The 23,692-nt window shown below is 40.1% G+C and overlaps 1 protein-coding gene across 5 annotated transcripts in view; it reads left to right on the top strand.

The window, feature by feature from the left end:
- ANOS1 (anosmin 1) overlaps window positions 1–23,692 on the top strand; it is a 205,124-nt gene that overhangs the window by 109,330 nt on the left and 72,102 nt on the right. For 4 of the 5 annotated variants that reach the window (XM_037822310.1, XM_037822312.1, XM_037822311.1 and 1 more), the window contains one exon: window positions 8,714–8,776. The exons of the other annotated variant lie outside the window; for it this stretch is intronic. In XM_037822310.1, the coding sequence (XP_037678238.1) occupies window positions 8,714–8,776 (63 nt within the window). The remainder of the gene's footprint in view (window positions 1–8,713; window positions 8,777–23,692) is intronic. 5 annotated transcript variants of the gene reach the window in all.

Below are 23,692 nucleotides of genomic sequence, written 5' to 3'. Positions count from 1 at the left end.
TTGACATAATCTTAGGAAACAGAGCTAACTCTTTAAGGAGCTAGTGAAATATATAAGGGAAACATTTTGAAGCAATATTTCATTGTTGTTTTGAAAAAAATGTTATTCTTTAGAAATGTTATATTGGTGATAAATCATACATTTGTTTTAGATCATGCTTGGGAGAGGTAAATACTAAGAAACTTGGGAGCTCATATACATCTTAGAATTATCATAGAAGAGTATGTGGATTTTTCAAAATTAAAATGATGAAAAATGCCACCCTCATGCCATGAAATGGGCATGTCAGAATTCACTTCAATATATTTGAATATAGTAAGCTTTAGGTAGGTGATCAACAGTAAATATACTGGATAAATCCTTTTGAATTCACTGAGTTAAAGACAAAATTTAACAACTATGCGTGTGTATACACACACATATATATCTACAAGTATACATATATTTAATATAGTGCACTTTCAGTCACTTTTAGAAGATGTACAGAAAAGATAGCCTTGTGTTGCCAATTTAAGAGACAGTTAACATTAAAGTTTATGAGAAAAAATATTGCTCTGAAACAACAACCTTGAAAAAGTATTATTGAATAAAAATATTTCTTATCCAAACTGTCCTGGCTTGATAGTGGATATCAAAGCATTTCCTATAAGCCACCTCTGAGCTGTGCAGTGGTGCTGAAACATTTTTTGGTCCCAATTCTGAAATGAATTTCTTGCTTAGATTCGAATTGTGCACAGCTAAGCAGATCAGCATACCAGGAGGATTTCCTCACCCAAACAGCAAACAGGGACATTGAAAAGAAACAGCCATAGGTGGATTCTTTTCCTTTTGGTTTTGATTTCTTTTTTTTTTTGTTTTTTTTAATCTTCATTTTATTGAGATATATTCACAAACCACGCAGTCATACAAAACAAATCATACTTTCGATTGTTCACAGTACCATTACATAGTTGTACATTCATCACCTAAATCAATCCCTGACACCTTCATTAGCACACACACAAAAATAACAAGAATAATAATTAGAGTGAAAAAGAGCAATTAAAGTAAAAAAGAACACTGGGTACCTTTGTCTGTTTGTTTGTTTGTTTCCTTCCCCTATTTTTCTACTCATCCATCCATAAACTAGACAAAGTGGAGTGTGGTCCTTATGGCTTTCCCAATCCCATTGTCACCCCTCATAAGCTACATTTTTATACAACTGTCTTCGAGATTCATGGGTTCTGGGTTGTAGTTTGATAGTTTCAGGTATCCACCACCAGCTACCCCAATTCTTTAGAACCTAAAAAGGGTTGTCTAAAGTGTGCGTAAGAGTGCCCACCAGAGTGACCTCTCGGCTCCTTTTGGAATCTCTCTGCCACTGAAGCTTATTTCATTTCCTTTCACATCCCCCTTTTGGTCAAGAAGATGTTCTCCATCCCACGATGCCGGGTCTACATTCCTCCCCGGGAGTCATATTCCACATTGCCAGGGAGATTCACTCCCCTGGGTGTCTGATCCCACATAGCGGGGAGGGCAGTGATTTCACCTTTCAAGTTGGCTTAGCCAGAGAGAGAGGGCCACATCTGAGCAACAAAGAGGCATTCGGGAGGAGGCTCTTAGGCACAACCATAGGGAGGCCTAGCCTCTCCTTTGCAGCAACCGTCTTCCCAAGGGTAAATCCTATGGTAGAGGGCTCAACCCATCAAACCACCAGTCCCCTATGTCTGTGGTCATGTTAGCGACCATCGAGGTGGGGTAGGCCAATACCCCTGCATTCTCCACAGGCTCCTCAAAGGGGGCACTACATCTTTTTTTTCCTTGTTTTTCTTTTCTTTTTTTTTTTTTTTAACTTTCCCTTCTTTTTTAAACCAACTGTATGAAAAAAAAGTTAAAAAGAAAACAAACATACAATAAAAGAACATTTCAAAGAGACCATAACAAGGGAGTAAGAAAAAGACAACTAACCTAAGATAACTGCTTAACTTCTAACATGTTCCTACTTTACCCCAAGAAAGTTACATAATATAGCAACATTTCTGTGAACTTGTTCCTACTATATCCATCAGAAATTAACAGACCATAGTCATTCCTGGGCATCCCCAGAACGTTAAATAGCTTATCTGTTCTTCTTGGATTATTGTTCCCCCTTCCTTAATTGCTCTCTACTGCTAGTTCCCCTACATTCTACATTATAAACCATTTGTTTTACATTTTTCAAAGTTCACATTAGTGGTAGCATATAATATTTCTCTTTTTGTGCCTGGCTTATTTCGCTCACCATTATGTCTTCAAGGTTCATCCATGTTGTCATATGTTTCACGACATCGTTCCTTCTTACTGCCGCGTAGTATTCCATCGTGTGTATATACCACATTTTATTTATCCACTCATCTGTTGAAGGACATTTGGGTTGTTTCCATCTCTTGGCAATTGTGAATAATGCTGCTGTGAACATTGGCGTGCAGATATCTGTTCGTGTCACTGCTTTCCGATCTTCCGGGTATATACCGAGAAGTGCAATCGCTGGATCGAATGGTAACTCTATATCTAGTTCTCTGGGGAACTGCCAGACTGACTTCCAGAGTGGCTGAACCATTATACAGTCCCACCAACAATGAATAAGAGTTCCAATTTCTCCACATCCCCTCCAGCATTTGTAGTTTCCTGTTTGTTTAATGGCAGCCATTCTAACCGGTGTTAGATGGTATCTCATTGTGGTCTTAATTTGCATCTCTCTAATAGCTAGTGAAGCTGAACATTTTTTCATGTGTTTCTTGGCCATTTGTATTTCCTCTTCAGAGAACAGTCTTTTCATATCTTTTGCCCATTTTATAATTGGGCTGTCTGTACTATTGTCATTGAGTTGTAGGATTTCTTTGTATATGCAAGATATCAGTCTTTTGTCAGATACATGGTTTCCAAAAATTTTTTCCCATTGAGTTGGCTGCCTCTTTACCTTTTTGAGAAATTCCTTTGAGGTGCAGAAACTTCTAAGCTTGAGGAGTTCCCATTTATCTATTTTCTCTTTTGTTGCTTGTGCTTTGGGTGTAAAGTCTAGGAAGTGGCCGCCTAATACAAGGTCTTGAAGATGTTTTCCTACATTATCTTCTAGGAGTTTTATGGTACTTTCTTTTATATTGAGATCTTTGGTCCATTTTGAGTTAATTTTTGTGTAGGGTGTGAGGTAGGGGTCCTCTTTCATTCTTTTGGATATGGATATCCAACTCTCCCAGCTCCATTTGTTGAAAAGACCATTATGGCTCAGTTCAGTGACTTTGGGGGCCTTATCAAAGATCAGTCGGCCATAGATCTGAGGGTCTATCTCTGAATTCTCAATTCGATTCCATTGATCTATATGTCTATCTTTGTGCCAGTACCATGCTGTTTTGGCAACTGTGGCTTTATAATAAGCTTCAAAGTCAGGGAGTGTAAGTCCTCCCACTTCGTTTTTCTTTTTTAGAGTGTCTTTAGCAATTCGAGGCATCTTCCCTTTCCAAATAAATTTGATAACTAGCTTTTCCAAGTCTGCAAAGTAGGTTGTTGAAATTTTGATTGGGATTGCATTGAATCTGTAGATGAGTTTGGGTAGAATTGACATCTTAATGACATTTAGCCTTCCTATCCATGAACATGGACTATTTTTCCATCTTTTAAGGTCCCCTTCTATTTCTTTTAGTAGAGTTATGTAGTTTTCTTTGTATAGGTCTTTTACATCTTTGGTTAAGCTTATTCCTAGGTACTTGATTTTTTTAGTTGCTATTGAAAATGGTATCTTTTTCTTGAGTGTCTCTTCAGTTTGTTCATTTCTAGCATATAGAAACATGACTGACTTATGTGCATTAATCTTGTATCCTGCTACTTTGCTAAATTTGTTTATTAGCTCTAGTAGCTGTATCATCGATTTCTCAGGGTTTTCTAGATATAAGATCATATCATCTGCAAACAATGACAGTTTTACTTCTTCTTTTCCAATTTGGATGCCTTTTATTTCTTTGTCTTGCCGGATTGCCCTGGCTAGCACTTCCAGCACAATGTTGAATAACAGTGGTGACAGCGGGCATCCTTGTCTTGTTCCTGATCTTAGAGGGAAGGCTTTCAGTCTCTCACCATTGAGTACTATGCTGGCTGTGGGTTTTTCATATATGCTCTTTATCATGTTGAGGAAGTTTCCTTCAATTCCTACCTTTTGAAGTGTTTTTATCAAAAACGGATGTTGGATTTTGTCAAATGCTTTTTCAGCTTCTATTGAGATGATCAATTGATTTTTCCCTTTTGAATTTTTAATGTGTTGTAATACATTGATTTTCTTATATTGAACCATCCTTGCATGCCTGGAATGAACCCCACTTGGTCATGGTGTATGATTTTTTTAATGTGTCTTTGGATTCGATTTGCAAGTATTTTGTTGAGGATTTTTGCATCTATATTCATTAGGGAGATTGGCCGGTAGTTTTCCTTTTTTGTAGCATCTTTGCCTGGTTTTGGTATTAGATTGATGTTAGCTTCATAAAATGAGTTAGGTAGTGTTCCATTTTCTTCAATGTTTTGAAAGAGTTTGAGTAAGATTGGTGTCAGTTCTTTCTGGAAAGTTTGGTAGAATTACCCTGTGAAGCCATCTGGCCCTGGGCATTTATTTGTGGGAAGATTTTTGATGACTGATTGGATCTCTTTGCTTGTGATGGGTTGGTTGAGGTCTTCTATTTCTTCTCTGGTCAGTCTAGGTTGTTCATATGTTTCCAGGAAATTGTCCATTTCTTCTACATTATCCAGTTTGTTGCCATACAGTTGTTCATAATATCCTCTTATAATTTTTTTTAATTTCTTCAGGATCTGCAGTTATGTCACCTTTTTCATTCATTATTTTGTTTATATGGGTCTTCTCTCTTTTTGATTTTGTCAGTCTAGCTAGGGGCTTGTCAATCTTGTTGATCTTCTCAAAGAACCAACTTTTGGTGATATTGATCCTCTCTATTGTTTTTTTGTTCTCTATGTCATTTATTTCTGCTTTAATCCTTGTTATTTCTTTTCTTCTACTTGGTTTAGGATTGGTTTGCTGTTCATTTTCTAGCTTCTTCAGTTGATCCATTAGTTCTTTGATTTTGGCTCTTTCTTCCTTTTTAATATATGCGTTTAGTGCTATAAATTTCCCCCTCAGTACTGCTTTTGCTGCATCCCATAGGTTTTGGTATGTTGTGTTCTCATTTTCATTCGTCTCTATATATTTAGCAATTTCTCTTGCTATTTCTTCTTTAACCCACTGATTGTTTAGGAGTGTGTTGTTTAACCTCCAGGTATTTGTGAATTTTCTAAGTCTCTGATGGTTAGTGACTTCTAATTGTATTCCATTGTGGTCAGAGAATGTGCTTTGAATAATTGCAATCTTTTTAAATTTATTGAGCCTTGTTTTATGTCCCAGCATATGATCTATTCTGGAGAAAGTTCCACGAGCACTAGTAAAGTATGTGTATCCTGGTGATTTGGGATGTAATGTCCTGTATATGTCTGTTAAATCTAATTCATTTATCAGATTGTTTAGGTTTTCAATTTCCTTATTGGTCTTCTGTCTGGTTGATCTATCTATAGGAGAGAGTGATGTGTTGAAGTCTCCCACAATTATTGTGGAAACATCAATTGCTTCCTTTAGTTTTGCCAGTGTTTCTCTCATGTATTTTGTGGCACCTTTATTGGGTGCATAGACATTTATGATTGTTATTTCTTCTTGTTGAATTGCCCCTTTTATTAGTATGTAGTGGCCTTCTTTGTCTCTCAAAACATCCCTGCATTTGAAGTCTATTTTATCTGAGATTAATATTGCTACACCTGCTTTCTTTTGGCTGTAGCTTGCATGAAATATTTTTTTCCATCCTTTCACTTTCAGTTTCTTTGTGTCCCTGTGTCTAAGATGAGTCTCTTGTATGCAACATATTGATGGTTCATTTTTTTTGATCCATTCTGCGAATCTATATCTTTTAATTGGGGAGTTTAAACCATTTACATTCAACGTTATAACCGTGAAGGCATTTCTTGAATCAGCCACCTTATCCTTTGGTTTATGTTTGTCATATTTTTCCCCTCTCTCTATTAATATCCTTTATTGTACTCATACCGAATCTCTTTAGTACTGAACCTTTCTCCAAGTCTCTGTGTCCTTTCTTTGTTTCTCTGTCTGTAGGGCTCCCTTTAGTATCTCCAGTAGGGCAGGTCTCTTGTTAGCAAATTCTCTCAGCATTTGTTTGTCTGTGAAAAATTTAAGCTCTCCCTCAAATTTGAAGGAGAGCTTTGCTGGATAAAGTATTCTTGGTTGGAAATTTTTCTCACTCAGAATTTTAAATATATCGTGCCACTGCCTTCTCACCTCCATGGTGGCTGCTGAGTAGTCACTACTTAGTCTTGTGCTGTTTCCTTTGTATGGGGTGAATTGCTTTTCTCTTGCTGCTTTCAGAACTTGCTCCTTGTCTTCCGTGTTTGACAGTGTGATCAGAATATGTCTCGGAGTGGGTTTATTTGGATTTATTCTATTTGGAGTTCGCTGAGCATTTATGATTTGTTTATTTATGTTGTTTAGAAGATTTGGGAAGTTTTCCCCAACAATTTCTTTGAATACTCTTCCTAGACCTTTACCCTTTTCTTCCCCTTCTGGAACACCAATGAGTCTTATATTTGGACGTTTCATATTATCTATCATATCCCTGAGGTCCATTTCGATTTTTTCAATTTTTTTCCCCATTCTTTCTTTTATGCTTTCATTTTCCATTCTGTCATCTTCCAGGTCACTGATTCGTTGTTCAACTTCCTCTAGTCTTGTACTATGAGTGTCCAGAATCTTTTTATTTTGGTCAACAGTTTCTTTAATTTCCATAAGATCATCCATTTTTTTATTTAGTCTTGCAATGTCTTCTTTATGCTCTTCTAGGGTCTTCTTGATATCCTTTGTATCCCGTACTATGGTCTCATTGTTCATCTTTAGTTCTTTGAGTAGCTGCTCTAGGTGCTGTGTCTCTTCTGATCTTTTTATTTGGGTACTTGGGCTTGGGTTATCCATATTGTCTGGTTTTTTCATATGCTTTATAATTTTCTGTTGTTTTTGGCCTCTTGGCATTTGCTTAACTTCATAGGGTTCTTTTAGGATTTGTAGACCAATTGAAGTCCTTATCTCTAATTTATCAGATCTACAGCTTCGTGGAGTACACTTTCTCCAACTAACCAGCAGGTGGCGTCCACGAGCCACCTGTTCTCCACAAACCAGTTCTCCCCTGCTTAGCCTTTGTGGTGAGTGGGGGAGTGAGTCTTGTGGGGTCCACTTGGTGTACCAAGCTTGCGTGTGTAGTTGGTGTTGCCTGCCCTGTATATGGGGCGTGTTTCTGGGCAGTCAGGGAGGGGGTTGGCTCTAACCATCAAATCTCCCTGGTGATCCTAGAGTTTTAAAGCTGCTGCAATAGTCTAATCCTTCAGTTCAGTCCTGCCACAGTTTGTCTCTGCCACTGACCCACAAGTCCTTGGTATTGGCGTATGGCTCCTGAGACTTGCAAGTGGGCCCCTCTTCCAGGCCGTTCACCCCGGGTCCTCTGTTGAGGGATGACTGTGCTATGTCACAGGTGAGTGCCGTCCCCCCAGGGCAGTTCTGGGCTGCTGGGCTGTGTAGGGAGGCTCCCAGTCTGCTGAAATGATGGCTGAATGGGGCTTTGTTAATTCACACTGCTCCACCTTCCCAACTCTGGGATAATCAGCTGAGGCTGTAGGGAAGGCTAATGTCCAGGCCCAGTTTTGTGGTGTGTGCCTGTTATTTGAAGCACTTCCATCACACTGGGTTGTCTGGGGCAGCTCTGGGCTATGGGGCTGGCGATGGGCAGGAGTGTTTCCTGTCCACCAGGATGATGGCTGTGAGTGGACACCCCCCTTTTCTTGGGAAGTTGTGGTGTTTAGTGAATTTTCTCAGCCACTGGATTATTGCCTTTTGTCTCAGAGCTCTCTTAGTTCTGCTCTTGTCTTGACCTGCCCAAATAGCAAGTCTTTGAAGCTTTCTGTATTGGGCTTCTTAGAGTAATTGTTTTAGAAAAAGAAAAAAGGTTTAAAAAAAAAGGCCCTCCTCAGAGATCTAATGGGTTATTGAAATGCTAAGAGACAAAGCAATTAGGGCCATTAAGGAAAGGTACACAGGGCAGAGAGATCAGCTTTTCTTCGGGATTTGCTTATGAGCCTCAGGGCCTGAGCTCTGCCCTTCCCTTTTGTATGTTCACCAGAACTCCAAAAATCCTCTGCTTTTATTTTGGAGTTTTTAGTGTTGTTTTTTTCTATGCCTGTCTCCTCTCTGCTGGGCTGGCTGCTCTCAGATTCTCTGGTGTCTGGTCTCAGTCTATCTATGGTTGGAGTTTGGATCAGTAGAATGAGTTTCCGATAAGGGCTGCCACTGCAGTTCTCTCTTCTCCTTCCCGGAGCTGACAGCCCCTCCTCCCACGGGACTGAGCCTGGCAGGGAGGGGCGCGGGTCCCCTGGCCACAAAAACTTACAGATTTCACTGATCTCAGCAGTTCTACGTTTTCATGAGTGTTGTATGAAGTATGCCCAAAGTCAGATTGATCTGTGGTGTCCAGTCCACGCAGTTCCTGGCTTTCTACCTACTTTCCTGGAGGAGTAACTAAAACATACAGCTCACTAGTCCACCATCTTGCCCCCGGTTTTGATTTCTTAATCCATGTTTGACTTATTTATTTTTATTGTTACTCCTTCCCAGTGTCTGGAGCCCTGCAAGGAATCGTGGGACCCACGGAAACATCAGTGCCGAAGTTTCTGTGAGGTGAGAGAGCTTGCAGTGCATGCCAAGTGGTTCTTACTGTGCTTGACTTAAATCAGACAGTCCTCAGGTGGGATTACTGGTGTGAAAGGACACCCTTATTCTTCTGCAGTTTGGGGATTTCATTAGCACATGCACATGTGCATTTAAATTCATGTAGAAGAGGAAACAAATCCTTGAGCCTTCTTAAAACCTAGCCACCCGTTGCTTTCATTCTCAGTTAACCAGATAGAAAATAAGACATTTTATTATCTGTGTATGAAAGACCAAGCACTTTTTAAAGGAGCACACAGTGCCATCCTCCGACCCTACACCTTGCAAGTTCTATTGGTAGTTCTCTGCGTGTCACTGAATTTTTCATGTCATTTTGTAGAAACAGCCCATACTGTTAGTGGCAAGATTTCTCAAATACTCTGTAATTTCTCACCCTTTGGGTTCTCCATAACCTGGGCAAAATGCTCACTTACAGTTGTCTGGGGCATCTTACATTACCTGTGTTTTCAGTTAGATACTAAAGAGAAGGTATTACCCGAGGACAGCTGTCTAGAATCATCAGTGGTGCTGAAGAGGGAAAGAGCTGCTTTGCTGGACCATCTTCTTCTGGCAAACCAGGTCTGAGGCTCTGTCCCACCTGCTCAGATGTGGCAAGGGGGACTTCCCATTTCCAGACACAGTGACTTTTAGAAGTCAGAAGAACCTGAAAATCCATGGGGGCCAGCAGTTGAGAGTCCACTGTGGCAACCCAGAAGCTCAGTTGAGGGCCTTGGAGAGTGAACATGGGGCTGCCTGGCAGCACAAGAGTGAAATGAGACTATTGCAGGACTCCTGTATTGAACTGGGAGCTAAAAGGGAAGTCTTGTAAGGTGATCCAGAGAGCCCCACAGGTCTGGTCTTCTCTGTTGGCTGCAGGTGCTGTTGTGATCCTGTTGCCTGCCTTACACCTTGGAGGCACACAGACTCTATTCTGAGGATGTGAGCAGGCGCAGTGGGGTCATCATAGCTTCATCAGTTTGTAGGGTGCATAAAATGCCTCCATATTCATGATCTTGTTTGACCTTCCTGATAACCCTGGCGATAAGCAAGGCACAAAATTGGCCTTCAGGAGTTGTGTGTGGAATCCTTGAAGGACTGGGAGAGTGAAGCTCATCAAGTCAATTGGCCTACCCAACGGCCAGCACTCCAGGTAGAGAGGCCGGGTCTAAAGCCCCCAGCTTCTGAAATCTCTCCGATTGTCCGAGTGCCACCACTGGTGGACTTCCCTTGGGTAATCGCAAGGGCTCATACTGTTTGGGTATTATGTTAGAAAAGTGGAATCAAAGTGTTTTCTGACTACTAAAGTGACCAACATACTATCTTTCCTATCTCAGTTTTCTTTTGTCATATTCCTCCTCCTCATTTTGTGAGTGGCTGGAAAAATGGTGATTTGTGAATTTTTACACAATGATGTTCTGTTGCTAGAAGCACTTCAGACCTGACAATCAATGTCAAGAAGTCTTTGGAAACATTTTTGTAATTGTGGGCATTCCAATGCCTAGAATAATTAGGGTTATTTAGACAATTGCCCTGCTGCTGACTGATATCCATGGCTAAGCTAATGAATTAATGTTAAATCAAATAGAAGGAAAACCCTCAAATCCTTTTTTTGTTTTTAATCAGGCATTTTCTAGTTGCTGGGGATAATATACTTTCTGCCCTCCTCAGTGGAGCTGACACATTTTCCGTATGGTTTAACAAAATGTTTTGGCTTCTCAGGGACCTGATCAAAACTTTTCTAGAAAATGTAAAATTTAGTTTTTCTTTATATTAGTTATCTGTTGGTTGTAACAAATTAGCTCAAAATATAGTGGCTTACAACACCCCCTGTTTATTCTCTCAGAGCATCTGTGGCTGGGAGGCCAGGCCTGGTTAGCCTGGGTTCTCTGCTTCACAACCTCAGAAGGTTGCAGTGAAGGTGTCTGCAGGGCTGCATGCTTATCTGGAGGCACAAATGTGGAGAGCCCTCTTCCCAGCTCATTCGGATGTTGGCGGAATTCCTTTCCTTGTGGTCATCAGACTAAGTTCCTGTTTTCTTGCTGGCTGTCAGGTGTGCTTTTCTGACAGCTCCTAGGGGCTGCCTGCACTCCCTTGCCATGCGGCCAGCCTCAGGGACAGTTCACAACACGATTATTTGCTTCTTCAAGGCCACCAGGAGGCTGCTCTTGCTCTCCAGTCTGCTAAGACGGAGCCTTCTGTAACACAGTATCATTACAGAAATGTCATCCCTTCCCCTTTGCCATGTTCTGTTGTTTAGAAACAAGCCATAGGTCTTGCCCACGCACAAGGGATGGCGTTATTTCAGTGTGTGACTCAATGGGTGTCCCTGTAGGGTGTGTCTGCCACAGGAAGCACATATAAGGAGGAAATCAGGTGCCTTGAGACATAAGATGGGGAAAAGGCACAAGAAATTTAAATACAACAATAAAAAATCCTGATGAATTGACAAAAAAATAAGGAGACTAAGGCCATCTCTGCGTCCTTTTTCATGTTTTCCAAAATGCTTTCCTACTTTTCTTTTCTATTGTAGTCTGTACACAAACCATATAGATATATATCTATATATATAGATATATATGAACTAAAATATGCTGCTATACAACACTGAGGAAGAGAGGAGCCGTGCTGTTTGTTTTATAAACCCGTTATTGCTGAATATGAGGAGGAAGATATAATTGAAGATCGTTTGAAACCTTTGCCTCTGGAAATTGCGATTTATAGCAGGTTTCTGTAATTGCCGTTCCCTCCGAGATAACTGAGGTCTTCTGAACAGAATCTGGTTTATTAAAATGGCACTCGTGTGTTTGGATTGTGATCTGCTCTGGCAGGAAAGGTTAATTGAAATTGGAAAGGTAGACAGAACAGATGCCCATGAATATGAGTAACTTGGTCACAGGAATTCAGCTCAGTAGTCCAATAACTAAGGCTCGAAGTTGTCTTCTTTGTTAATCTCTGTGTGATTTTTGTTTTAGTCTTATTTTACAGTAAGCATCTGACTATGACATTAAAATAGACTGAGTCCTGAAAATACTGGTTGCCATTTCAGCATTTTTAGAGCTAGGCATGCATGGAGATATACTTAATACACTCCTGTCCACCCTCTCAATTCCCACATTATCTGTTAAGAATTTGTGCAAAGTGCACATCATCATGAACATAAGCTTTCCCTTCATAAAAGCACAGACCAAAAAGGACTCTAGAATTTATACCTCTACAGCTGAAACAATTAAGCAGATAAGTTTTGGCCCAATATGTTTGTTTGCAAAATAGTGTGAGGATTTATTGTCTCCTAAGACAGGGATCTGCAAATCACGGTCCATGGGCCAAAGCTGGCCGATGTCCTGATTTTGTAAATAAAGTTTTGTTGGCAGGGGAGGTGGGGCAAGATGGCGGACTGGTGAGCTGTATGTTTTAGTTACTCCTCCAGGAAAGTAGGTAGAAAGCCAGCAACTGCGTGGACTGGACACCACAGAGCAATCTGACTTTGGGCATACTTCATACAACACTCATGAAAACGTGGAACTGCTGAGATCAGCGAAATAAAAGCCCAATACAGAAAGCCTCCAAGACTTGCAATTTGGGCAGGTCAAGACAAGAGTAGAACTAAGAGATCTCTGAGACAAAAGGCAATAATCCAGTGGCTGAGAAAATTCACTAAACACCACAACTTCCCAAGAAAAGGGGGGTGTCCGCTCACAGCCATCATCCTGGTGGACAGGAAACACTCCTGCCCATCGCCAGCCCCATAGCCCAGAGCTGCCCCAGACAACCCAGTGTGACAGAAGCGCTTCAAATAACAGGCACACACCACAAAACTGGGCGTGGACATTAGCCTTCCCTGCAACCTCAGCTGATTGTCCCAGAGTTGGGAAGGTGGAGCAGTGTGAATTAACAAAGCCCCATTCAGCCATCATTTCAGCAGACTGGGAGCTTCCCTACACAGCCCAGCAGCCCAGAACTGCCCTGGGGGGACGGCACTCACCTGTGACATAGCACAGTCATTCCTCAACAGAGGACCAGGGGGTGCACGGCCTGGAAGAGGGACCCACTTGGAAGTCTCAGGAACCATATGCCAATACCAAAGACTTGTGGGTCAGTGGCAGAGACAAACTGTGGCAGGACTGAACTGAAGGATTAGACTATCACAGCAGCTTTAAAACTCCAGGATCACCAGGGAGATTTGATTGTTAGAGCCACCCCCCCTCCCTGACCGCCAAGAAACACGCCCCATATACAGGGCGGGCAACACCAACTACACAGGCAAGCTTGGTACACCAATTGGACCCCACAAGACTCACTCCCCCACTCACCACAAAGGCAAAGCAGGGGAGAACTGGCTTGTGGAGAACAGGTGGCTTGTGGACGCCACCTGCTGGTTAGTTGGAGAAAGTGTACTCCACGAAGCTGTAGATCTGATAAATTAGAGATAAGGACTTCAATTGGTCTACAAATCCTAAAAGAACCCTATCAAGTTCAGCAAATGCCACGAGGCCAAAAACAACAGAAAATTATAAAGCATATGAAAAAACCAGACGATATGGATAACCCAAGCCCAAGCACCCAAATCAAAAGACCAGAAGAGACACAGCACCTAGAGCAGCTACTCAAAGAACTAAAGATGAACAATGAGACCATAGTACGGTATACAAAGGATATCAAGAAGACCCTAGAAGAGCATAAAGAAGACATTGCAAGACTAAATAAAAAAATGGGTGATCTTATGGAAATTAAAGAAACTGTTGACCAAATTAAAAAGATTCTGGACACTCATAGTACAAGACTAGAGGAAGTTGAACAACGAATCAGTGACCTGGAAGATGACAGAATGGAAAATGAAAGCATAAAAGAAAGAATAGGGAAAAAAATTGAAAAAATCAAAACGGACCTCAGTGATACGATAGATAATATAAAACGTCCAAATATAAGACTCATTGGTGTTCCAGAAGGGGAAGAAAAGGGTAAAGGTCTAGGAAGAGTATTCAAAGAAATTGTTGGGGAAAACTTCCCAAATCTTCTAAACAACATAAATACACAAATCATAAATGCTCAGCAAACTCCAAATAGAATAAATCCAAATAAACCCACTCCGAGACATATTCTGATCACACTGTCAAACACGGAAGACAAGGAGCAAGTTCTGAAAGCAGCAAGAGAAAAGCAATTCACCACATACAAAGGAAACAGCATAAGACTAAGTAGTGACTACTCAGCAGCCATCATGGAGGCGAGTAGGCAGTGGCATGATATATTTAAAATTCTGAGTGAGAAAAATTTCCAGCCAAGAATACTTTATCCAGCAAAGCTCTCCTTCAAATTTGAGGGAGAGCTTAAATTTTTCACAGACAAACAAATGCTGAGAGAATTTGCTAACAAGAGACCTGCCCTACTGGAGATACTAAAGGGAGCCCTACAGACAGAGAAACAAAGAAAGGACAGAGAGACTTGGAGAAAGGTTCAGCACTAAAGAGATTCGGTATGGGTACAATAAAGGATACTAACAGAGAGAGGGGAAAAATATATATGACAGTCATAAACCAAAGGATAAGATGGCTGATTCAAGAAATGCCTTCACGGTTATAAAGTTGAACGTAAATGGATTAAACTCCCCAATTAAAAGATATAGATTCGCAGAATGGATCAAAAAAAATGAACCATCAATATGTTGCATACAAGAGACTCATCTTAGACACAGGGACACAAAGAAATTGAAAGTGAAAGGATGGAAAAAATATTTCATGCAAGCTACAGCCAAAAGAAAGCAGGTGTAGCAATATTAATCTCAGATAAAATAGACTTCAAATGCAGGGATGTTTTGAGGGACAAAGAAGGCCACTACATACTAATAAAAGGGGCAATTCAACAAGAAGAAATAACAATCATAAATGTCTGTGCACCCAATCAAGGTGCCACAAAATACATGAGAGAAACACTGGCAAAACTAAAGGAAGCAATTGATGTTTCCACAATAATTGTGGGAGACTTCAACACATCACTCTCTCCTATAGATAGATCAACCAGACAGAAGACCAATAAGGAAATTGAAAACCTGAACAATCTGATAAATGAATTAGATTTAACAGACATATACAGGACATTACATCCCAAATCACCAGGATGCACATACTTTTCTAGTGCTCATGGAACTTTCTCCAGAATAGATCATATGCTGGGACATAAAACAAGCCTCAATAAATTTAAAAAGATTGAAATTATTCAAAGCACATTCTCTGACCACAATGGAATACAATTAGAAGTCAATAACCATCAGAGACTTAGAAAATTCACAAATACCTGGAGGTTAAACAACACACTCCTAAACAATCAGTGGGTTAAAGAAGAAATAGCAACAGAAATTGCTCAATATATAGAGACGAATGAAAATGAGAACACAACATACCAAAACCTATGGGATGCAGCAAAAGCAGTACTGAGGGGGAAATTTATAGCACTAAACGCATATATTAAAAAGGAAGAAAGAGCCAAAATCAAAGAACTAATGGATCAACTGAAGAAGCTAGAAAATGAACAGCAAACCAATCCTAAACCAAGTAGAAGAAAAGAAATAACAAGGATTAAAGCGGAAATAAATGACATAGAGAACAAAAAAACAATAGAGAGGATCAATATCACCAAAAGTTGGTTCTTTGAGAAGATCAACAAGATTGACAAGCCCCTAGCTAGACTGACAAAATCAAAAAGAGAGAAGACCCATATAAACAAAATAATGAATGAAAAAGGTGACATAACTGCAGATCCTGAAGAAATTAAAAAAATTATAAGAGGATACTGTGAACAACTGTATGGCAACAAGCTGGATAATGTAGAGGAAATGGACAATTTCCTGGAAACATATGAACAACCTAGACTGACCAGAGAAGGAATAGAAGACCTCAATCAACCCATCACAAGCAAAGAGATCCAATCAGTCATCAAAAATCTTCCCACAAATAAATGCCCAGGGCCAGATGGCTTCACAGGGGAATTCTACCAAACTTTCCAGAAAGAACTGACACCAATCCTACTCAAACTCTTTCAAAACATTGAAGAAAATGGAACACTACCTAACTCATTTTATGAAGCTAACATCAATCTAATACCAAAACCAGGCAAAGATGCTACAAAAAAGGAAAACTACCGGCCAATCTCCCTGATGAATATAGATGCAAAAATCCTCAACAAAATACTTGCAAATCGAATCCAAAGACACATTAAAAAAATCATACACCATGACCAAGTGGGGTTCATTCCAGGCATGCAAGGATGGTTCAACATAAGAAAATCAATCAATGTATTACAACACATTAGCAAGTCAAAAGGGAAAAATCAAATGATCATCTCAATAGATGCTGAAAAAGCATTTGACAAAATCCAACATCCGTTTTTGATAAAAACACTTCAAAAGGTAGGAATTGAAGAAAACTTCCTCAACATGATAAAGAGCATATATGAAAAACCCACAGCCAGCATAGTACTCAATGGTGAGAGACTGAAAGCCTTCCCTCTAAGATCAGGAACAAGACAAGGATGCCCGCTGTCACCACTGTTATTCAACATTGTGCTGGAAGTGCTAGCCAGGGCAATCCGGCAAGACAAAGAAATAAAAGGCATCCAAATTGGAAAAGAAGAAGTAAAACTGTCATTGTTTGCAGATGATATGATCTTATATCTGGAAAACCCTGAGAAATCGACGATACAGCTACTGGAGCTAATAAATTTAGCAAAGTAGCGGGATACAAGATTAATGCACATAAGTCAGTAATGTTTCTATATGCTAGAAATGAACAAACTGAAGAGACACTCAAGAAAAAGATACCATTTTCAATAGCAACTAAAAAAATCAAGTACCTAGGAATAAACTTAACCAAAGATATAAAAGACCTATACAAAGAAAACTACATAACTCTACTAAAAGAAATAGAAGGGGACCTTAAAAGATGGAAAAATATTCCATGTTCATGGATAGGAAGGCTAAATGTCATTAAGATGTCAATTCTACCCAAACTCATCTACAGATTCAATGCAATCCCAATCAAAATTCCAACAACCTACTTTGCAGACTTGGAAAAGCTAGTTATCAAATTTATTTGGAAAGGGAAGATGCCTCGAATTGCTAAAGACACTCTAAAAAAGAAAAACGAAGTGGGAGGACTTAACACTCCCTGACTTTGAAGCTTATTATAAAGCCACAGTTGCCAAAACAGCATGGTACTGGCACAAAGATAGACATATAGATCAATGGAATCGAATTGAGAGTTCGGAGATAGACCCCCAGATCTATGACCGACTGATCTTTGATAAGGCCCCGAAAGTCACTGAACTGAGTCATAATGGTCTTTTCAGCAAATGGGGCTGGGAGTTGGATATCCATATCCAAAAGAATGAAAGAGGACCCCTACCTCACACCCTACACAAAAATTAACTCAAAATGGACCAAAGATCTCAATATAAAAGAAAGTACCGTAAGACTCCTAGAAGATAATGTAGGGAAACATCTTCAGGACCTTGTATTAGGCGGCCACTTCCTAGACTTTACACCCAAAGCACAAGCAAGAAAAGAAAAAATAGATAAATGGGAACTCCTCAAGCTTAGAAGTTTCTGCACCTCAAAGGAATTTCTCAAAAAGGTAAAGAGGCAGCCAACTCAATGGGAAAAAATTTTTGGAAACCATGTATCTGACAAAAGACTGATATCTTGCATATATAAAGGAATCCTAGAACTCAGTGACAGTAATACAGACAGCCCAATTATGAAATGGGCAAAAGATATGAAAAGACAGTTCTCTGAAGAGGAAATACAGATGGCCAAGAAACACATGAAAAAATGTTCGGCTTCACTAGCTATTAGAGAGATGCAAATTAAGACCACAATGAGATACCATCTAACACCGGTTAGAATGGCTGCCATTAAACAAACAGGAAACTACAAATGCTGGAGGGGATGTGGAGAAATTGGAACTCTTATTCATTTTTGGTGGGACTGTATAATGGTTCAGCCACTCTGGAAGTCAGTCTGGCAGTTCCTTAGAGAACTAGATATAGAGTTACCATTCGATCCAGCGATTGCACTTCTTGGTATATACCCGGAAGATCGGAAAGCAGTGACACGAACAGATATCTGCACGCCAATGTTCATAGCAGCATTATTCACAATTGCCAAGAGATGGAAACAACCCAAATGTCCTTCAACAGATGAGTGGATAAATAAAATGTGGTATATACACACGATGGAATACTACGCGGCAGTAAGAAGGAACGATCTCGTGAAACATATGACAACATGGATGAACCTTGAAGACAATGCTGAGTGAAATAAGCCAGGCACAAAAAGAGAAATACCACTAATGTGAACTTTGAAAACTAAAACAAATGGTTTATAATGTAGAATGTAGGGGAACTAGCAATAGAGAGCAATTAAGGAAGGGGGAACAATAATCCAAGAAGAACAGATAAGCTATTTAACGTTCTGGGGATGCCCAGGAATGACTATGGTCTGTTAATTTCTGATGGATATAGGAGGAACAAGTTCAGAGAAATGTTTCTATATTAGGTAACTTTCTTGGGGTAGAGTAGGAACATGTTGGAAGTAAAGCAGTTATCTTAGGTTAGTTGTCTTTTTCTTACTCCCTTGTTATGGTCTCTTTGAAATGTTTTTATTGTATGGTTTTTTTTTTTTAATTTTTTTGTTAATTTTTTTTTTCATACAGTTGATTTAAAAAAAAAAAAAAAAAACAAGGGAAAAAAGTATGTAGAGCCCCCTTGAGGAGCCTGTGGAGAATGCAGTGGTATTAGCCTACCCCACCTCGATGGTTGCTAACATGACCATAGACAGGGGACTGGTGGTTTGATGGGTTGAGCCCTCTACCATAGGATTTACCCTTGGGAAGACGGTTGCTGCAAAGGAGAGGCTAGGCCTCCCTATAATTGTGCCTAAGAGCCTCCTCCCGAATGCCTCTTTGTTGCTCAGATGTGGCCCTCTCTCTCTAGCTAAGCCAACTTGAAAGGTGAAATCACTGCCCTCCCCGCTACGTGGGAGCGGACACCCAGGGGAGTGAATCTCCCTGGCAACATGGAATATGACTCCCGGGGAGGAGTGTAGACCTGGCATCGTGGGACGGAGAATATCTTCTTGACCAAAAGGGGGATGTGAAAGGAAATGAAATAAGCTTCAGTGGCAGAGAGATTCCAAAAGGAGCCGAGAGGTCACTCTGGTGGGCACTCTTACGCACACTTTAGACAACCCTTTTTAGGTTCTAAAGAATTGGGGTAGCTGGTGGTGGATACCTGAAACTATCAAACTACAACCCAGAACCCATGAATCTCGAAGACAGATGTATAAAAATGTAGCTTATGAGGGGTGACAATGGGATTGGGAAAGCCATAAGGACCACACTCCACTTTGTCTAGTTTATGGATGGATGAGTAGAAAAATAGGGGAAGGAAACAAACAAACAAACAGACAAAGGTACCCAGTGTTCTTTTTTACTTCAATTGCTCTTTTTCACTTTAATTATTATCCTTGTTATTTTTGTGTGTGTGCTAATGAAGGTGTCAGGGATTGATTTAGGTGATGAATGTACAACTATGTAATGGTACTGTGAACAATCGAATGTATGATTTGTTTTGTATGACTGCGTGGTATGTGAATATATCTCAATAAAATGAAGATTTAAAAAAAAAAAAAGTTTTGTTGGCACAGAACCAAGCCCATTTGTTTGCATATTGTCTATGGCTGCTTTCATACCACAATAGCAAGCTGAATAGCTGCAACAGTGTTCCAAAAGCAAGAATACTTACTGTCTGGCCCTTTACATAAAAACTTTGCAAACTTCTGCTTGAAGGAAAAGAGCAACCAACGGTCATAAATATATCACAAAATCCATCCAACCATTTTAGAGTGTGGTAATTACTTAATCTGTATTAAGTGCTACATTACCAGCACCCATTTCTAAAAACAAAGCATCTTTCTTGGTAATTTTAATAAAGAAATATGTTTTCCTACCTGGAAATGACTTTTGGAGGCACCTTAATAATTACATACCTAGAATGAGTTCATGACTTTCTTATTTATTCATCTCTTTCTCTTCTCACCTGATTTTTCATACAATTCTGTGTTTGTTAGATTCAGGCCCTTGGCAGAGTTGGTAATGTTCCTTTTTAAATGAACAAGTTAAGTGTTTGTGTTAGAACAAGAATTAAAGTGAGATCTCCTAGGTCAAGGCACCAGATGACTTCTCTGAGTCATGGGGGTTAATTTTTTAAATGTCGTTTTTTGGGAACCTGGTGGGACATGATAGATACATCAAGAGAGGCTGGTTTATCACTTTAGTTTAAGTGTTATCACCATCTTCTTATTTTTAAAACCATGGTATAGCCATTTTCTTTTATAGATCATACAATGCACATTTTTATACATGGAAGTATTCTTTAAATTGGGGTTCTGGCTTTCGTTTGAAGGGATATGAAATTATAAACCACGGTATTTCTTATTTCTTTATGGTATGTGAAATACTGAAGGGAATTACTGCTGAAGGTGTCTTAGTTTTGAGAAAACTTGATACATCGAGTTTGTGAGTGGCCCCATCGCTGGATGACACACCTCCCACCTTCAATTCTGATGTTCCTGATTTCATGACATCCCATCCCTAAGTAGAAACACACAGGGGTGTCAGGTTTGGCCCTATGACATATGTGGGAGGGGTCAATGAGAGAAGTATACGTTCTTTAATATGATCTTACTGTTGGAATCTGAGATCTGAAGGGTTCTGAGATAATGCAGCTCTTAGCCTATAAATGGAATAAAAAGAAAGTTTTGACTACTATATGTGTTTTATTCTTTTCCTTACATTTTTTTTGCTTGTAAAATATTTTGTTAGGTTTTATTACATTCTATTTTCATGCCACTCTTAGGAGGTGTGGTCTAGATTTCATTAGGTGAACTTTATGAACAGTGGAGCTGACAGGAGAAAGGGGATTTATTTGCCCAAGATCACGTTTCATTAGTAGGAGAATAAGATACACAATCATGTGGTGTGATTTCCAGTTGCATTTCTTTGCTAGCATACTCTGTTCTAGTCCCCTCCTCTTACCTGTATTTTATCTTGTAGTCTACAGAGTAGAGGATGAAATTTACCTCCTCCCTCAGGAAAGAAAGAATGAACCTTGTCTCTAATGTACTGTTGCTGGCCCAGCCATCAGTGCTTGAAAAGACTTATCCTTACATGAGAAGGAAGCCTTGGTTATCGGAAATCATAGTTAACTAATGGCACATCAAGGAAGAAGAGGAAGACAAGGTTCTTTGGTATTTCAAGGTGCTCTTTAGCCATGGAATGTTCCATGAATAAAGACCTCAGAAACTAAAGGTGTTAAGGTTATTCTTTCTCCTGTGCTGAGATTTCTTGTGTTCAGAACTTTTTCTTGCACTCACAACATTTTTCCCCCTCCATTTCTGTGCAACTCAATTTTTTTGTCTTAGAAGTTAGGGTGTTAATCAAATGCATGTCTTTAGGAATTGAATCAGAGCCACCACCTGCTTGAGAACTTCATAAAATAGTTAAATGTGCTGAAAGAATTTGATGAGAGCTAAATGTGAAAACGATGTAATGTGCCCCAGATGTGAGGGGAAAAAGGATCAGCACATAGAATTTAGTATAGTTAGTCATATTTTGCTTTAATGTATCAGAAGAATAGTTTACCTGATTAGAATGTCCTTTGAAGGGACAAATGGAGATGGGCTTTCTTGCTATCCTTTTTGAACATATACATGCCTTTTCTTTCATGGGGGAAGGAGACATATTAGAGGCTTAATAAAATAAAGCTGGCTTTGGGTGCTACACCATAGTCAATTAGAGAGCCCTCCTAGGCTCACTAAATTAAAATGAAATATAAAAGATGGACCCATTTTTTAATTAAAAACTTTCCTATGTAGGGAGTACTTTTCTAAGAAAGGTACAGTATGTCTTCCGGGTACTGCTTTTAGGGAAGTAGTTAATTCGTTGGGGCATGGGAATGGCCCCTGAGGTTCTGTGGCTGTGGGTAAGCTACGCGGAGTCCTATATCTACTTGTACAAACTGAGCACACGACACATTACTTACATTCTATTAAGTGAGGGATGCTGGTGGCTCAGGCCAGGAAGATAGAGGTGGAGAGGGCAGAAGTGGTCAGGGCACATGTAACGGGTCGAGTCAACAGGGTTTGGTGACAGGTTGAATATGAGGAATGGGATAAAAAGAATCAATGGGGAAGGAAGTTGGGACGTACTGAGAAGTAAAATATGTGACAGTTTGTTTTTGAGCACATTAAGTTTGAGACATAAATTAGAAATCCAAGTGATACGTGTGCTATAGGCAGATGGATACCCAAGTCTGGAGAGCAGGTAAGAGGTCTAGGCTGGAATTACAAATGTGGACATCATCAGGGATGGCTGTGTTTACAGCCATGAAGTTGGATGAGAAGGTAGGAGGAGAGGATGTGCAAGGATTAAGCTCCAAGTCACACCAAGTTTACAAGGAAGAACCCACAACCACAAGCAAGACTAAGTGGAAACCATACCATGGGGGACAATCCCTGGTGGTCGAGTTCTGGAAGCCAAATGAAGAAAGCTTTCCAAGAGGGAAGGGGTGATGAGTTGTATAAAATGCTGCCCATAGGTCAAGTATGTTGAGACCCTGTAATTGCTTGCTGGATTCTAAGTGTGGAGGTCTTTGTGGTTTTGATGAGAGCAGTGTTCCTGGACTGGTGGAAGACCAAGCTGATTGACGCGTTCAGGAGGGATGGTTGGGGAAAACAGACAAGGGGTATGAGGACCGTTTCGCTGAGCATTGCTATAAAATGCTGGAGAGAAATGAGGGGTAGGTAAAGGGTAAGTGGGCTAATCAGATATTTAATGGTTTTTATGGTGGAGAAATAATCATGTGTAATAAGCAGATGGGAATTATCCAGAAGAGAGAGGTCATTTGCTGATGGTGGAGAATGAGGGGAGAACTGCTGATATGCATGTCCTTATGTAGATGATTTGGAAGGAGTCCATCGCACAAGTGTTGAGGGATGATTTGAGGCAGGAGCAAGGAGGAAGAGAATGCCTGGGAATACATGGGCCCAGATTCCAATGGGCTAGTAATGAAACTCTGCTGAATACTTCATTTTTCTTGGTGCACAGGAAGCAGTGGGGTAAGCTGAGGGTGAGGGTGGGAGAAGGTGATGAGGCCAGGGTGCCTGGGAGATACTATAAAATTATTATAAATAATAAACTTATTTTTACAGATGGGAAACATTTACCTTTTACATCTTCATAATACATAAAAGTCTTATATTTCTGGGTGGTGATGCTTGGGCAGTGGTGGGGAGAGAAAGAATGTGTCCAAAGTTGTCTTCTCAACCTAGCAGTGGTGGTAGGAATAGAATTGGAATGTTCCCAGAAATGCTTATGAATTTTTATATTTTTGTGAGATTTTCTTTGAAGAGAGTTATGTCCATTATATGAAATTCTATAGCCCTGGAAATTGAGAACATCAAAAATGTTGAATGGCATTTTAGCATTGTCCTATAATTTATTGCCTAAGATGGAATATATAGGCTTTTCTCTTCTTTTCTCTTTTCTCCCTCTTCTCTTTTCTCTTATGTTTTCTCCCTCCCCTCTCCTCCCCTCCTTCCTTACCCCTCCCCTTCCACAAACAAACAAACAAACAAACAAACAAACAAACAAAAAACCCTCTGAAACTGGTTGAAGAGAACTCTGCTTGAGCCACTTTGCAAGAAGCCCAAGGTCCTCGCCCCAGTTCTCAGATGTGAATTTGCTCGCAGACACAGAGCATCTTGACTGAAGGAGGGACCTGGGAATCTTGAAAGGCAGGCACTCTGCTCAGACATCACAAGTGCGTCCTGCCCAT

Source organism: Choloepus didactylus, chromosome X (genome assembly GCF_015220235.1).
Source record: "Choloepus didactylus isolate mChoDid1 chromosome X, mChoDid1.pri, whole genome shotgun sequence".
Classification (NCBI taxonomy): domain Eukaryota; kingdom Metazoa; phylum Chordata; class Mammalia; order Pilosa; family Megalonychidae; genus Choloepus; species Choloepus didactylus.
Note: the sequence above shows the minus strand (reverse complement) of the source record. Positions and strands in the feature narration are given on the sequence as shown.